General features: G+C 42.7%; 1 protein-coding gene across 3 annotated transcripts in view; it reads right to left on the bottom strand.

Moving 5' to 3' along the window:
* STAM2 (signal transducing adaptor molecule 2) overlaps window positions 1-15,885 on the bottom strand; it is a 39,908-nt gene extending 24,023 nt beyond the window's left edge. For 2 of the 3 annotated variants that reach the window (XM_032783743.2, XM_032783744.2), the window contains exons 1-4: window positions 15,741-15,885; window positions 5,521-5,605; window positions 2,857-2,932; window positions 2,504-2,599 (exon numbers count right to left, since the gene is read on the bottom strand). In XM_032783743.2, coding sequence (XP_032639634.1) covers window positions 2,504-2,599; window positions 2,857-2,932; window positions 5,521-5,605; window positions 15,741-15,780 — 297 coding nt within the window. In that variant the 5' untranslated portion in view covers window positions 15,781-15,885. The remainder of the gene's footprint in view (window positions 1-2,503; window positions 2,600-2,856; window positions 2,933-5,520; window positions 5,606-15,740) is intronic. The other variant, XM_032783746.2, reaches the window with a different exon arrangement.
* Between the last annotated feature and the right edge of the window lie 725 nt (window positions 15,886-16,610).

Raw genomic sequence — 16,610 nt, 5'->3', positions numbered from 1 at the left:
ATTGTGAAAATATAGATGGCACAGTCACAGCCAACGTTCTCAACATTGGGCTTAAGAGAAATGTTGAACATATGCTGAGCACCCCGAAGCCTATTTCTGTAGCCTTGAACAAAATTCAGGGAAATATGTTTTATTGCTGACACTGTTGAAATTTGGAAGGAACTGAGTGAGATCTTAAAAAGAGAAATATGCAATGACAAGTTAAATTACAAGCATTAAAAAAAACGAATGAGACAAGCACCATCTCCAGCTCATTTTCTGGCATATATTCTCAATACTCAGTACCAGGGTCAAACCTTAATGGCTGAAGAAGAAGAGCTGGCTATGACATGGACATCCAGCAATCATCCCTCCATAATGCGAACTACAATAAATTTCAGAGCTAAGGGTGAACCATTCAAAAAATATGTTTGCTGATGTTTTAAAGTAAGTCACACCAGTGAACTGGTGGAAGTCACTTGAGCATTTGGATTCAGAGATTGCTGAAGAGATAATCTTTTAACAGCATTAGCTTCTTCTGTCGGCGTAGAAAGAATATTTTCTTCCTTTGGACTAATTCATTTCAAATTGAGAAATCGTTTGGGACCTGAAAAAGCAGGAAAGCTTGTTTTTCTTTTCCAGATTATGAACAAACAGGAAAATGAAGGTGAAGATGACTGAATTAGCTGCAAAAGCCAATATTTTAAGTTTCTCATGTTGACCTGGCTGACACAGTCAATTTACATTTATTTATTTAGTTTTAAATGTCATTTAACTATTTTAGTTAAAAACAGTTTTAACAAAAACAAACCTGATTTTGAAAAACTTGAATGTTTAACTGAATTCAAAAATTCACGTTTGTTTTATTAAAATATTGTATGTTTGCTGTTGAAGAAAAAAATCCAGACCACAGAACATTGTTGTTTTATTTAAATAAAACAATTTAAATGTCTGTCTGGTGATGTTCTCCTCCTAATACAGCCTTGGCAAGAAAATCCTCCAAATATTAATGATTAACCTGTTGAATCGGAGATATTTATAAAGTCAGTGGGAGGTGAATTATTCACCTTTGGTAAATGAAATAACTAAACAATAATTCATTTTCTGACAGAGTTGTAAAACTAACCTGAAAAGTTTTCAAAATAAATCACTTTAAAATGAAACCTACATGTATCTTTGAGTTGTGAATAATACGTATTAAGGTTATAACAACCAACAAGAATGCACTTCTGTGTAGAAAGCTTTAAGACTAAGCTTGATAAGTATATGGAGGGGATGTTATGATGGGATAGTTTAATTTGGGCAATTGATTTTGGATTATCGGCAGATAAGTCTGCTCAATGGTCTGTGAGGGGATGTTGGATGGGATGGGAACTGAGTTACTGCGGAGAATTCTTTCTTGGGTGCTGGCTGGTGAGTCTTGCCCACATGCTCAGGGTTTAGCTGATCGCCATATTTGGGGTCGGGAAGGAATTTTCCTCCAGGGCGGATTGGCAGAGGCCCTGGAGGTTTTTCGCCTTCCTCTGCAGCGTGGGGCATGGGTCGCTTGCTGGTGGATTCCCTGCAGCTTGAGGTCTTCAAATCTCAATTTTGAGGATTTCAATAACTCAGTCATGGGATCGGGGTTGTTATAAATGTGTATGGGCAGGGTTTTGTGGCCTGCCTTGTGCAGGAGGTCAGACTAAATGATCATATTGGTCCCTTCTGACCTATGAGTCTATGAGAAAGCCATGATTCAATCAAATCTTCCTGACTAGTGATTTAAATCATGATTGAAAACCATTTGATTTAAATCAAATCCACTCTGATTCTTGTTTTTAAATATTTACTTATTTGCTCTTTGAAATCCATTTTCAGCCCTTACAGCTTCTCTCTTACCTACTGCCTTCTATAATTTGAGCATGTGCTGAATGGCATCACAGGAGTTATATCCTTCAAAATATGGAAATCTATTTGACTTGTAAGCCAATATGGCAAGGTTCAAGAGACTATTCACCTTCCTTTCCTGTTTCTTTTTTGTTAGCATTGTGTGTGCCTTTTGAGATGGAGAAAATCTAATGAAGGCTTTCTACTTCTCAAAGTAAGCTTAAACATTTACTATTGTCGACCTAAACATTTTTAGGTTAGTATTTTTCCTTATGAATTTATTCCTGCTCAAGCAAAAGATAGTTTCTTCAAGTAGGGGAGACCTCAACATTACCAAGTGAACCAAGTTTAGGAAGATTCCATAAATTTTTGTTAAGATTCCCACAGTAACTAGCTGCAAATGATTTAAGTCCTAACCTTTGATATCTGCAAGAGTCACTTCCTTAGCATTTCCCCCACACAAATGAAAGCATTCACAGATTTCAGTGATAAGTAAGATGTCAGTCGGTTGTATATTCAAATGCATCAGAATTGGACAATGTCATTTATAGCACATAAACTAGGCTTTATCACAAATGTACTGAGAGCTCAAAGCAAAACCATATCAAGAATTTCATCCATTCTTATTAAGTATATTTAGTAAATTATAACACATTACCTTATTTATTATACCACGTACTTCACTTGCAAAATCACGGGAACATATTTCTAAGTGAAAAATCTTTCCACAGTTTGACACACAGGCTCCTAGCAGCTGACAACAGAAATAAAATTGCAAAAAATGTTGAAGACAGCAATGGCAGTGATTTGTCCAAAACACGAGTGTTTGTTGTTTTAAAAAAAATTGAGTAATAAGGGCTAAATTCCACCTTTAATAAAGTATGCCAACTCCCACCAACTTGATCTGGAATTAAACATATGTATTCATGGACAGAGTTTGGCCACAATGGTTGCTTGAGTACATAAAGATACAGATGTAAAGTTCCACAAAATAATGTATAGTCTACTTACCGTTAATGCTTGCAAAGCAACATGTGGAACCTTATGATTTACTCTTTTCATTATGGCTTTAAGGCAATCTTTTGCTCTAGAAGAGAATTAAGAAAATATCAATGATAGTATAGTATAGTTCAGTCACTGTGAATTGCAAATTAAAATGTCACCATATAGTTATCATCCAGGGAAGTTAAGTCAGCCAATGAAACGTACAACACAAGTTTTAAAAGCTAGCAATTTAGCCAATCCAAAACTCAAGTTTTCCATAACAGTGCGAGCTTGGGAATTACTACCAATGGATGGAGAGACAACCACTTGAAGGAGCTGGACCTGAAGTAGACAACAAGGAAGAAGATCCTCTACACTAAGAAGCAATTGCCATGTTTTAAAAAGTATATTTTGTCTAGATATCTGGGGAAAAAAATCACATATCAAGGTGGATAAAAACAATGATTTTTTAAAATTTAAATCTTATTTACATGTTGTTAGCTCTTTATACCTATTTTAGAGTCAACTTGCTGAAGCAGCTGTTCAGTACTTTTTTTTTTAATTTCTTAAATGTTGGAAAGTTTTCAGGTTTTATAGATTTTTTTCCCACTAAGAAATTTCAGTTAAAATGCTCATCTCTCCTGAAAAAGTAAACCCAGAACTTCATTAACGTTCTTACAGTAAAAACACCACAAATACAAAATTTATAAGCAAGTAGCCCATGATACATTTGCAAATGAACGCCACCTTTGATATACTGAATTTCAGCAGAAACATTTCCACTTTCTGAACCTATCAGGCTATATTCCTCAATTAGGTTTGCTGTTTGAAGCCTCACTTTAATCTATTTTTGAAAAACTGGGCCTGTGGTAGATAGAGACCACAAGAGCTTTGTTAGTGTACAGAAAGTCTAAACAACTTTTCATTATCAACACTGAAGCAGTTTTATCTTAAAACAACAAATATTTTATACCACAGAGAGAAGAGTTAAAATACAACTATAGCCCCAAGGTTGCATACACTTAGGCACATTGTTGACTTTAAGCATATGTCATCTGTTAAAGTTACTTTTAAGAGTAATTCAATGAAGTGCAGACCTGTTTAAGTGTTTCCTGTATCAGGGCCTTGATTTTCAGTATTTTGTTTTTTGCCTATAGCAGTTGTAAACTTCAAATAAGATATGTCATCAGTAGTGGCATTAAAAAATCCACATCATACATACTTTAGCTTGTTATAGATTTTAATCTACAATTACAATAGCACTAATTCTAAAGTCAGTTTTTAAACAGCTTCAACCTGATTAAAAACAGTGGGTTTGTTTCAACAAAAGAGATTTAAATCATTCTAACCCAACAGCTGTACAAAAATCATTTGGAATGTACAAGGATGGATATTAAAAGTGTTAAGGAAAAAAGCTTAGACTTGTTTTTCTCAAAGGCTAAGGAGCCCAAAACATGTGTCCAGTTGTGGGAGATCATGAGGACAGAAGAGCTTTATCAAGTTAGAGGTTGCATTCCTGTACCCTAGGGGAGGTAATGGCAAAATCACCCCTCCGCCCCGCCAAAAAAGACAGTTTAAGTGCTGTCAGTGGTTACATCTAGTCCAACCCTCACAATTTTTGTTCATAACTATAATTTCATTTTTTTTTTTACAGCCCATACAAACAAGAGACTCTGACCAGCATGTGATGTCACATATACAGAGAAAAAATGTTTTTTTAAAATCATTTTAGTTCAGTAATCAAACTTAAGCATTAAAAGATTTCAGACAAATAAGACTTCTATGGTGATAGTTAAGACAAATGCGAAGATAACATAAAAAGGAGTTACTCTTGACTGATAAAAGTCAGCCAATCTAGAGACAAAGTTCAGCAGTTACATTTGACTATTATAGGACGGTTAAATTACTGCTTGTGTTTAAATGTATTAAACTCCATTTTGATCTTGACCCCACTCTTTTCCATGTTGACCTCCATCCATTTTACACATCCCTGTAAAACATATACACTAAGGGCTTGTCTACACTGGCAATTAACAGCGCTGCAACTTTCTCGCTCAGGTATGTGAAAAAAAAAAAACACCCCTGAGCGCAGCAAGTTGCAGCACTGTAAAGCGCCAGTGTAAACAGCGCCCCCAGCACTGGCAGCTGCGCCCCTCGTTGAGGTGGTTTTTTTTAGAGCACTGGGAGAGAGCTGCGCCGCGACCACACAAGGTATGTTAAAGAACTGCCGTGGCAGTGCTTTAGTGTTGCCAGTGTAGACTAGCCCTAATTTTTCATCACAGGTAACTTTCCAATTTAGACAAGTTTCTGCAATGAATCCAGCTGTACTTTCTCCTCCTGGCCTGGATGCTTCAGTAATTTCATGCTCTCTCATTTATCATGAATAACTTGATTTACTGTGCAATACTGCACAAAAATTGGAATGAGTCCAACATATACCAATTACTCTGCAGGAAATCCTGTTGGAAGAAACTTCAGTCAGGTTTAAAACGTCTTCTCGGAGCCTTTAAAGCCAACCATGGTCATTGTTAGTACTGTTTACGAAAGTGTTTACTGATCAGATTACTTTCTGCATAGCTGACTCAGACACACATTTTAGGAAACTCCACTCCTCTAACAGTGGTGCATGTTGTGTTGGGGTTTTTTTAAATGACTGTGGAGTAAGACATTGTGAAGCTGAACGCATCTTACCCATTAGGAGTACTGCCAACTTTGTCACATATATCCATAATAAGACCCCAGTCCTCACTGGTATTGTATTCATTTGTGGCTTTTTCTACAAAGAAAAAGATAGACTTTAGATTTATAATTTGGTGAATTAGCTCCGTTCAGAATATGACAGAACCACCATTTTATATATAAATAATTAAAAGAAGAGCAATGTATTTTCTAAACCAATGCTACCATTTACTAATTCCTAAAACAGCTTTAAATCCCTGTTTGTGTATATAATAAAATACTACCAATAAATGCAAAGACACTTTATATTATGAAGCAAGACAAAGTACAATTAGCATTTATTAAAATCAAAAGATGAAAAACAGTACCTAATAATTTACATCATTAAACACTGAACTATATACTATGCTACATAATTAGTTTAGTTACTGCATGTTGAAGTCATAGTCCTCCGTATTTAGATTTTCCCCAAGGTTAAGTTTGTACATTGTTACATATTTCATAAAGGTCGTTAAAAAAATGAAAAGGTGATTCTTAACTGTTTTCATAAACTAACCTCTCCCTTATTCAAATACCTTCTTAAAACACATTCTTCCATGAGACTCTCAGTGACAGTACACCAATGTCAGGAATTGGTAAGAGGAAAAGACATAGTGATAAACACAAACTGCTCTTTGTACAAAACCCATGATCCACCCAAAGTGTTTCTACTTATCGACCTTTTATTGTGTTTCACCCACTGCACCGCCCTTTGAGGCCTAATGTCATTTAGTAACCTACTCACAAGTTGAACTCTAAGATCTCGCAGTGGCACCATGTCATGTTAATCACACAAACAATATATAATAATTTAATAAATAATTTTCAAGTAACAAGTTAGAAGAGTATGTGTATTGTCTTAAGATTTATTTTTAGACTGTTACAGTTTAAAAACAAACAAACATTCTAACTCCATTCAATGTGGAAAAGTTAAAGCAAGCAGATTTATGCTTTGGGTTCCATCAAAAATGCTTCACAAGCAGGCCTGGCAGTATCATAACCTTTGTGGTACCTAATTGCAATAAGATAAACCATCAAAACTCATTAAGTCTCTAATACTGTACTGTTCCAGTGCTCTGTAATGGCAACTATTCTGAAACCGCATGAGTTCCTGACTGCAATACCATTACGGCATTATTTCATGCCTGTAATTATGTTATTTCTCTGATGGCAAGCTTCACTGCTCAATAGTTTGAGAGACAGTTGCAACCATTTTCTGAGTTAGATTGATTACAAATTAGGGAGTGGACTCCAGAAATCAGCCAGAGTAGCAGCAACCAACAGTGACCCTGGAAATCTTATATTGACACACAGGTGAATCTAGGAGGAGGCATATGAATCTAAGGTGTTGCCCACAGTACCGCCACTACAATCAAGGGTTTGGTTACACTGGAGTTGCAGTGCTGGTGGTGGCTTACCACACTGCAACTCACACACCATCCACACTTGCAAGGCACATCCAGCACTGTATCTCCCTGGATACAGCGCTGGCTGTACTCTACCTCTTCCTGGGGAATAACGACTGCAGCGCTGGTGATGCAGCGCTGCTCCGCCAGTGTGGCCACCAAAAGCGCTGTTATTGGCCTCCAGAGGTATTCGGAAGTATACCAGAATGCCTGTTCAGCCACTCTGCTCATCAGTTCGAACTCTACTGCCCTGGCCTCAGGTGATCCGCCCTTTAAATGCCCTGGGAATTTTAAAAATCCCCTTCCTGTTTGCTCAGCCAGGTGTGGAGTACAATCAGTGAATCTTTCCAGGTTACCATGCCTCCATGTGCCAAAAGCCCCAGCATGAAGCAATGGCGAGTTGCTGGACCACATCAGTGTTTGGGCGGGGGAGGAAGCTGTGCAGTCCCAGCTGCGCTCCAGCCGTAGGAATTACGATACCTATGGGCAGATATCAAGGGCCATGCTGGAAAGGGGCCATGACCGGGACGCCTGCAGTGCAGCGTTAAAGTGAAGGAGCTGCGGATGCCATTGGCAAAGCCGTGAGGAAACCGCCGCTCTGTGCTGCCCCCACGACTGCCATTTTTTCAAAGAGCTGCAATCAACTTGGGGTACCCCCGGACAATATCCCGAGACCATGAGGACCTCAGAGGGGGGGGGGCGACCGACAGTCGAGGGTAACTGGGGGGGGGGGGGAGACACCCCGGAGTCCTAGGAAGCATGCAGCCAGGAGCTCTTCTCAAGCCAGGAGGAAGGTAAGCCAGTCGCAGCAGCCAGTACTTGGTGAAGGACAAGCAGAGGAGCGGGTTACCGGTAAGTGGCTTTTATTTTCAGTATGGAAAAGTTTCGGGAGAGGAGGAAGGGTTAGGGCTGCGTGCATGTCTAGATGTGGAACAGCCCACTGATGTGGTCTATCATGTCGCGGTAACTGGCCTCGGTAATCTCTTCAAAAGTTTCAGCCAGAGCGTGGGCAATGTGCTTGCGCAAGTTTATTGGGACAGCCACTGTGGTCCTTGTCCCAGTCAGGCTAACGCGTCCACGCCACTGTGCCACGAGGGGTGGGGGACCATTGCTGCACACAGGCAAGCTGCATAGGGGTCAGGGCGGAATCTGCATTGCTGCAGAAGACCCTCCCACTCTTTCCCGATAACCCACAACAGCGAGATATCTTCCAGGATCAATTCCTGTGGAAAATGTTGGAAGACTGTTCAGTGTAGGTGCCCCCTGCAGCTGTCTGCTTTCCCCAACGCACAGAAACCCCAGTACAGCCCTGAAGCAATCAGTCTCCCTTACTCACCATATCGGGGCTCCTGTGGGTTATGTACGTTCTCTTTGGTATGGGAAAATTATCCTATTGTGAAAACTTGTAAACTCCTTCACTGTGTAGGAATAACTGTCTGATGTGATATAAACAATGCTGCCTCTGTTAACTGTTGCCTTTTTTGCCTTTCTACAAGCAACCTTGAGTTCTCAGATGCCCGTGTTATCAACAGCTGAAAGACTCCAAAACCTCCGGAAGAAGCCGCGAAAGAGCAAAGATGACCTGCTGCAAGAGAGAATCAAAAAGTGCAGGACTGGAGGGAAAGGGAAAGCAGGATCCGCCAGAAAAACGCAGCGGCCAGGAAGAAAAGCACAAAGCAGCTGATAAGCATCTGGCATACCAAGCGGACTCTATCCAGGCGCCCGTAGCCATGCAGGCAGAGCACTACCATGCCAGCCCCCCCCAACTCGTCCCAAAGCTCTTTCCCTTGTGCCCCAATGTCAGCTCAAAACCCCCTTCCCCAGCATCCAGGTTCTTACCACCACTAGTTGCCTCCAACACCTGTACGTTCACCAACCAGCCCTGAGAACTACGACCCTTACCCTCTGCACTCAACCCCCATCACCATGCAGTATAGGCATCCTGAAGTGCAGCAGTCATTGCACAGCATTCCAGATGTGACATATTCAAACCTGTGACTGTACAGTTCACCACCCCATCCCCCTGCCCTTTTAGGTTCCCAAATGCTGTGTTGTCCAAGTTATTTTCTTTTCAATAATAAATGTTGCTTTGCAAACGTTTTATTATTGCAGAAAGTCAAAGATACTTAGCCAGGAAAGAACAGGACTGCAAATAGCTTAGAACACAGATTCCTATAACATTGTACACTGCGCTCATCTCCGTGCAAGGCAGCAAACATTACTGTGGTTTTAGCTCACAATTCCTCCCTCAATGCATCTAATCCGCAATTGCCTCCAGGCGTTGAACCTCAGGTCAGCCTGACTGATGTTTCACCTTCCTTCAATATTATGGAGGTACAGCAGTGGATAACTGCAGGATGCTGCTTTCCCCAGTCTAACTTCCATCAGAGATCTCCAGTGCCCCTTTAAATGGCCAAAAGCACACTCCACAGTCATTCGGCACTGGCTCAGCCTGTAGTGAACCATTCTTGCTCTTCAAGCTTCCTGTATACGTTTCATGAGCCATGGCATTAACGGTAAGCAGGTCTTCAAGAGATCAATGGTATTCAAACTCCCTACCTGATCTTCGGCTGAAAAACGTCCCAGCCTGCAGCCCCTGAACAGCATGTTCGAAAGATGTGTGCATCATGCACCTTTTAGGCCAGCCTGTGTTATGTCAATGAAACGCCACGTGATCACAGTGCCTGAGAACATAGAGAAATACCTTCGTTAACATTACTCCAGATGCTAGGTTGGTTGCCAGAATAGGAATATCGTCCATCTATCGCCCTCACAGCTAGTAAACTCATTTGTGCAAAGCATTCACAATGTTCTGCACGTTCCCAGAGTCACGTTCTTCTTAGCAGGATGTGATAATGCCTGAAACTTGCATCAACCTATTCAACGGGCTTTCCACTTCAAACTGGTTCCTGACCAATCGTAGCTGCCTGGAGTTGCCATTTCCAGACTGCATAGCCACCTTCTCCACTGGCAGGGCACTTCAATCTCAGTCCCTGCGCGCAGGGTGGGGCGAGCTCAAGACTACAGTCCATGAAAGTGGCTTTCTCATCGAAAGTTCTAGCCACTGCTCGTTCCCCAGTTCCATGACAGTTGATTCACATCAGTTGCTTGCTTCCTGCCAAAGCGGCGTTCCCAGTGCTGAGCTTTCATGAAGCAAAATGCAATCGTGTTGTACGGCTCAGGCGCCTCACTGTCCATCATTGATTTCCTCATCACTTTGGATCTTAAGAATAGCTCAACTGCCAACATGAGTGTCAAACTAATCAGCATATTCTCAGCAGTTTGGGCTCCATTTCCCACAGAATCTGCTGCACAAACATTGAGAGAGTCAAGATGCGCCAAACGTGGACAGAAAAACAGAGATTGCTGGATGGAGCTATGCATCACGGCGTTGGCAGAAGCAGAATGACCAACCATCCCCCCCTTCCACAACCCGAGGCGCTAAATGGGACGAGGGCCTCTTGGGATAGCTGCCATAATGCACCACTCCCAACAGCACTGCAAATGTGGACACACTGCAGCGCTGGTAGCTGTCAGTGTGGCCACACTGCAGCACTTTCCCTACACAGCTGTACGAAGACAGCAATAACTCCCAGCGCTGCACACCTGCAAATGTAGCCAAGGCCCTAGACTTGCTATTCTGGGAAAGCAGGGCTGTAATCTAAGAACTATCCAACTCCTAAGAGAACACCTGGAGAAGTCTTTACATAAAGCTGGAAACTGCAGTTGCTTGAACTCAGAAGGAAATCAATGAGTATTCAAAAATTTACATAATTGAGCCTGTGAATTTTTACATTCATTCCTTGGCTATTTTGGCAGTATGATTTGAGAGCACTGAATACTCACGAAAGTAAAGAACTTAATATTCACAGAGAGCCAAATTTAATGCAATGGGGCTAGGCAATAACTGTGCCTATGGCACTGCCAAAGAATCCCGTTTTAGACTTTCAAGACATTTGTTATTCCAGTCCTGGTTTCTCTTGAGCTGTGACTACCAGTCATGACAAACTATGTAGTGGTTCTGTAATGCAGATTAGAGCCTAATACCAACAAATTCATCTTTACTTGTGATTGAAGGGTTATATTCTAGGTCTCTAGAGATTAAGCACTTGCTATTTATCTAGTACATAAAACTAGGCAGAGTTTTTGTATACAATGAGAAAATGTTTGTACAGGATAGTGAATGCCAGAGAGAGAATTTGCTCCCCAACACAATGAAATTTTAAATGATTGCATTATCTAAATAAGTGAAAGATTTCAAACTTTTTTATTTTAAAAGTTAGGACTAATAAAAAAGTCTATATTCCAGATTGGTACCTGACTCTTTTGGATCATAAAATACAGACACTTAGTAAGAGTAACTAGAAGCATATATCCTACAACTATTTTGTCTACTTAAAGTTAGTGTAGCACTGATAACATTTAAACAGGATGCTCTTCGCTGTATTAGCTTTGACTGCTGAATCTTTTTCACAAATGGTAAATAAATATTACCATTATACGATTAATATATTTTCAGCAAGAAGAATCAGAAAGTTTAAAGTTTTGCTAATAGTTCATTTTACAACTTTATTTTGCTGCTATTTCTCAAAAGAGATTGAAATACAATGGGAGGAGAAAATTTCTTCTATATATCACGTTGCCTTTTTTATTAAAAACAAAGAACTAACAAGCAAATTTTTGTTACATCAAAACGAATTCTTGCAAGAAAATTTACAATTTTTCTCACTTCATGAGATGTAATTTTATTCTGATATACATTAAAAAAGGCTCTCAAATACATTTGATCAGGTGAGCTCTTTTTTTCTGGTGCTCACTGGCAATCTATTCTTTGTCAGATTTAATTAATTAGAGTTAGTGGTACTTTTTCAAGAAAATGAATGACAAATTTATCCAATGCTGAAGTGGGATTTACTGATCGTAGTTACTTTATGTTATACACATGCGCCCCACCCCTACTGAATATTTAATCATGGATTTAAAAACCCATTTAATCAAAACAGAACTTCCTTCTACTACACTAGCTATTTCACCACACAGTACTTTCAGCTAATGACTCCAAAGCTTTGAATACTTTATTCTTAAAAAGAGCAATTGACACTTCACATAGTATATTTAAGAACAATTCTTCAAACTGCATATGTCTTTTACTTTCAACATATACATGAAAACAAGATCTTAAAAAATTTACATGTTCCTGAAGTTTGTTATTCATTGCCTTAATCCTCTGACATTAATCATTTCCACACCAATTTTGATATTAAATGATTAAGCTTTCTATAGAAAAAGAGTTTATCTATCTGCTCCTGTTGCTTTAAGAAAGAGATCCTGCTTTCACAAAAACATATCTAGAATTAAGAACTACGGAAAGAAAAATAGAATACCGGCAGCAAAGTAAAATCCTGTTTAATATGTTTTTCAAAAGTATTTCAAGAAAACAGCAACAAATCCAATTTCACAAGTATAAAGGACACCAAGAAAAAAAAAAAAAGATAAAAAGGTAAGCATCAGACATGCGTCTGACAAAGTGGGTATTCATCCACGAAAGCTTATGCTCCGATACATCTGTTAGTCTATAAGGTGCCACAGGACTCTTTTTTGCTTTTTACAGATAAAAAGGCAGTTAGTCATAGATATGGGTTACAGCCATAAAAACAACACAAAAGCAGCAATATGCTATTGTAAAATATGCATGCAGGTATTTTAGTATTTTTGACATCCTAAGCTATTATTAAAAAGGGCCCTTAAGGGACAAATCCTTTTTTTGGCAAGATTCACACATCCATCAACCAGTGTTTTGCATGAAAAGGTACTGCAGGATTCGGCCCTATTATTTGTAAAGCCACCACTTGTGTGTCCTGGTTTAACTACATAACCATACAAAACATGTACACAGTAGCTGGATCATGTTTAAAGAACAGCACATTTAAATATTAATGCATTTCGCAATTCCAAGCTCTTAACTTTTCACCAGTATTCTAGACAAAAGTTAAATTGAGGTCCCCGGTCCTGCAAACCTTGACTCATGCAAATATACCACAGAGACATTTAAAAGTGTCCTCATTGGTGCAGGCAAACAGACCTCATGAGGCTTTTCAAATAGAATGAACTGAACTCATGCATAGCTGGTCTGGCAGGTTTATACCTTCACCTCAATCATATGTCATCATCATCAACTCATAATAGGTTTTGTAGGAAAGGAAAATGAAGGGAACCCTGTTAGCATGCACACTTTGAAGTTAATAAAACAAGTGTTTAAAATTGGTTAGCATTTCTTCCACTCTACTAGCTTAAATAGTAGAATAAGAGCATAAGCAGCACAGTTTTCATTAAAATATCATATAGTGTAGAATATTCCACAATTGGCCAAAAAAAAAATGTTGAACTCTATTTAAAATGCCAACATAGAACAAATTTAAATTTTAATGGGATTTTATACTGAATTGGTAAACTTTTTCATTGTTTTTTTCTATTACATATATCTCTGATTAGTTTACAGTTAAAGTTTAATGCTCAGTAAAGTGAAGGATGGATCATACTGTCTGGCCTGGGATCACAAGACTAAAAATTGCTGTGTAGACGTTTGGGATCAGGCTGGAGCCTGAGCTCTGGGACTGTGCAAGGGGAGGAGCGTGTCCCAGAGCTCTGCTTCCAGCTGAAGCCCAAACATCTGCACAGCAATTTTTCAGCTGCGAAACATGAGCCCTGTGAGCCAGAGTCAGCTGACCCAGGCCAGCTGCAGGCTTTTTATCCCTGCATAGACATACTGTCAGTGGCTCCATCTAAACAGGACTGCTTGATGATTTTGTAACATGGACAGATGACTGCTAAGGATTAATTTGATGCCACCAAATTCATTTCCACCAGACATTTTACTGGCAGATATTAAAACCAGGGTGAAAATCTGGCCCAATACACTTCAGTCGAGCCAGGATTTCATCCCAGCTCTTTGGAGATGGAAATGCCAAACAAATGTACCACTTAACTCCGCTCAAACTTGCATATGCAGCCACTCCTCTGACTTTCATATCAGAATGCTAGTGATCTGTGTCACACTTTCAGAGTTAACTGCATCTTTGAGACCCCTCCTCATCCTCCTCAAGGGCTCTCACTCAAGGTTTCAGGCTTCCAGCCGTAACTGGTGGAGGAGCATCATTCTTCCTCCAGACTAGGGGTTTAGGTTTGTAGCCCCTCTGCACAGCACCGTGATGTTCCCAGCAAGTCTGACTGGGGCCTAGCATCTGTGGTTAACCTCTCTTCAGGGGCTACAACATACCAGTTACTAACCAGCCATCACAAAGTCAAATACAGGTTTGAGAGTAGCAGCCGTGTTAGTCTGTATCCGCAAAAAGAACAGGAGTACTTGTGGCACCTGATTCTTAGTGTAAAAGTGCTACAGAAAAAAACAACCACATAAAACCAGTAAGAGTCCCAAGATGCATGCTAAAACATTGCATGCAGTTGCAATATAGTCTGCACATCTTATTTGTAAAAGTCTCCAACGGCATTAAGTTTTCTGAAGAAAACCAATTACAGTCTTGCCATGGAACCTTTTCCTAAACTGTAGGCTGTACATTAGACATCTTCCTACAGTCTGAATATATAAATCGGCTGTACATGAACATAACATGCCATTTTGAGTCTTGTTGTCAAAAAGAAGGCAGCATATTAGCTAAGAATTTTCAAACAATGACTATCACAAGCCTTATAGGCTAACACACTCTCCAGTTATTCATTGAGCTTAGTCAGAAAAATACATGATATTTTTTCTTAAATTCTGCAACTTGGTTTAATGATGTTAAACTTCTAAGAGTCAATAACTTTGGATCCACAGGAAAGCAGGCCAAGGGTCGCACGCACACACAGGAATCCACGGAAGCAATACACGTTTGCCATCTCCTCTGGTACCTATAGGTGCCCGGTACATGGCGGGTGGGGTGCGGGGGGCGTTGCTCAGGGCAGTTCTTGGGGACTATACCTCGTGGTCTCTGCTGTGTGTTAAACACCGTCGGCCTCTGCACCGGACTACGCCACAGGGTTCAGCTGTGCAGCAGCGCCCAGTCATAGTCACCCCCCGACACACCCACTCCATTCCCAACGTCAAGCAGGAAAACAAAACGGCCCTGCCCGCTCCGCTCGGGGACAGAGTGCCCCCCCACCCCAACCCCTCCCACCGCACCGCACCCCACCCCGCCGCTCAGGGACAGAGTGCCACCCACTCCAACCACCCCACCCGCCGCTCAGGGACAGAGTGCCCCCACTCCAGCCCAACCCAACCCACCCCACCCCGCCGCTCAGGGACAGAGTGCCCCCTCCAACCCAACCCCACCCCGCCGCTCAGGACAGAGTGCCCCCCTCACCCACCCACCCCGCCGCTCAGGCAGAGTGCCCCCTCCAACCCAACCCAACCCACCCCGCCCGCCTCAGGACAGAGTGCCCCCCCTCCAACCAACCCACCCCGCCGCAGGACAAGTGCCCCCCCCAACCCAACCCACCCCGCCCTCAGGGACAGAGTGCCCCCCTCCAACCCAACCCACCCCGCCGCTCAGGGACAGAGTGCCCCCCCCCAACCCAACCCACCCCGCCGCTCAGGACAGAGTGCCCCCACTCGCCCAACCCAACCCACCCCACCCCGCCGCTCAGGGACAGAGTACACACACCCCCCAACCCAACCACCCCGCCGCTCAGGGACAAAGTAGCCCCCCCAGCCCGCCGCTCAGGGACAGAGTACCCCCCCCGTCCACTCGCACTCCGGACACTGGCTCGCTCGCTCGCTCGCTCACTCACCCACATCCTGCTCGAAGGGGTTGGGGGCGAACAGCGGCATCTCAGTGGCCTCCCCCCGACGAGCCAGGGCCTGCTCCCCTCTCCGCAGCTGCTCCCGAGGTGCCCCCTCCCCGCGATCGCTTCCTGCTCCGCCCACCGCCACGCAGGACCCAGCGCTCGCCGCTGCGCCCGCGCCGCGCCTGAGCCAGAACAGCGAGGCTCGGAGAGGGACAAAGGCGTTGGCCGCAGAGGACGCTACCGCCACCGCGTAGCTGCTTCTGCCCGGTCTAGGGGCCGAGCGCGTCTGGGAATGGGACTGCGGGGTCAGGCACTGGGACAGTCACCTCACGCTCAGACTGGCGGGCGGGGGCCTCCACAGGGGACGGGGCCTGCCAAGGGCGGCGGGGTGAGAGCGTCGTCGCCTAACAACGACGCGGGGTGGAGGACGCGCTCCGAGAGGGGGCGCGCAGGCCATGGTGCGGGAAAGAGGCGGCAGGGCAGGGCGCGAGCTAGGTGTAGGCGAGGGAGCGGGACCCAGGACAGGCATGAAGGGGCAGGGCGTGAGGGGCTGAAGGGGAGCGGCTAGATGGGGGTTACGGGCCCAGAGACCAGGAGAATAAGGGATGAAGGTACCTGGTGGGGGCTCCCAAGGGCTGGGGCAGTGCCTGGTGACGCGCCTGCCAGCGGGTGGCAGAGGGAGGTAGCATAACCCCTGTCTGGTTACACCGGTGACTTTCCCGGTTATCATCGGGCCACGGTAAACCTGGCGTTAAATGCACTTTTCAAGTTGCCTAAAAATACCCGTTCCACTGTGACCCTGCCGTGCCACCCGAGAGCGCTCTGCCATCACCCTTCTGTCTCAGATCGCTACACTGGTTACGTGTAACATTC

The sequence above is a fragment of the Chelonoidis abingdonii genome, chromosome 10 (assembly GCF_003597395.2).
Source record: "Chelonoidis abingdonii isolate Lonesome George chromosome 10, CheloAbing_2.0, whole genome shotgun sequence".
Lineage (NCBI taxonomy): Eukaryota > Metazoa > Chordata > Testudines > Testudinidae > Chelonoidis > Chelonoidis abingdonii.
This window is presented reverse-complemented; position numbering and strand designations above follow the sequence as displayed.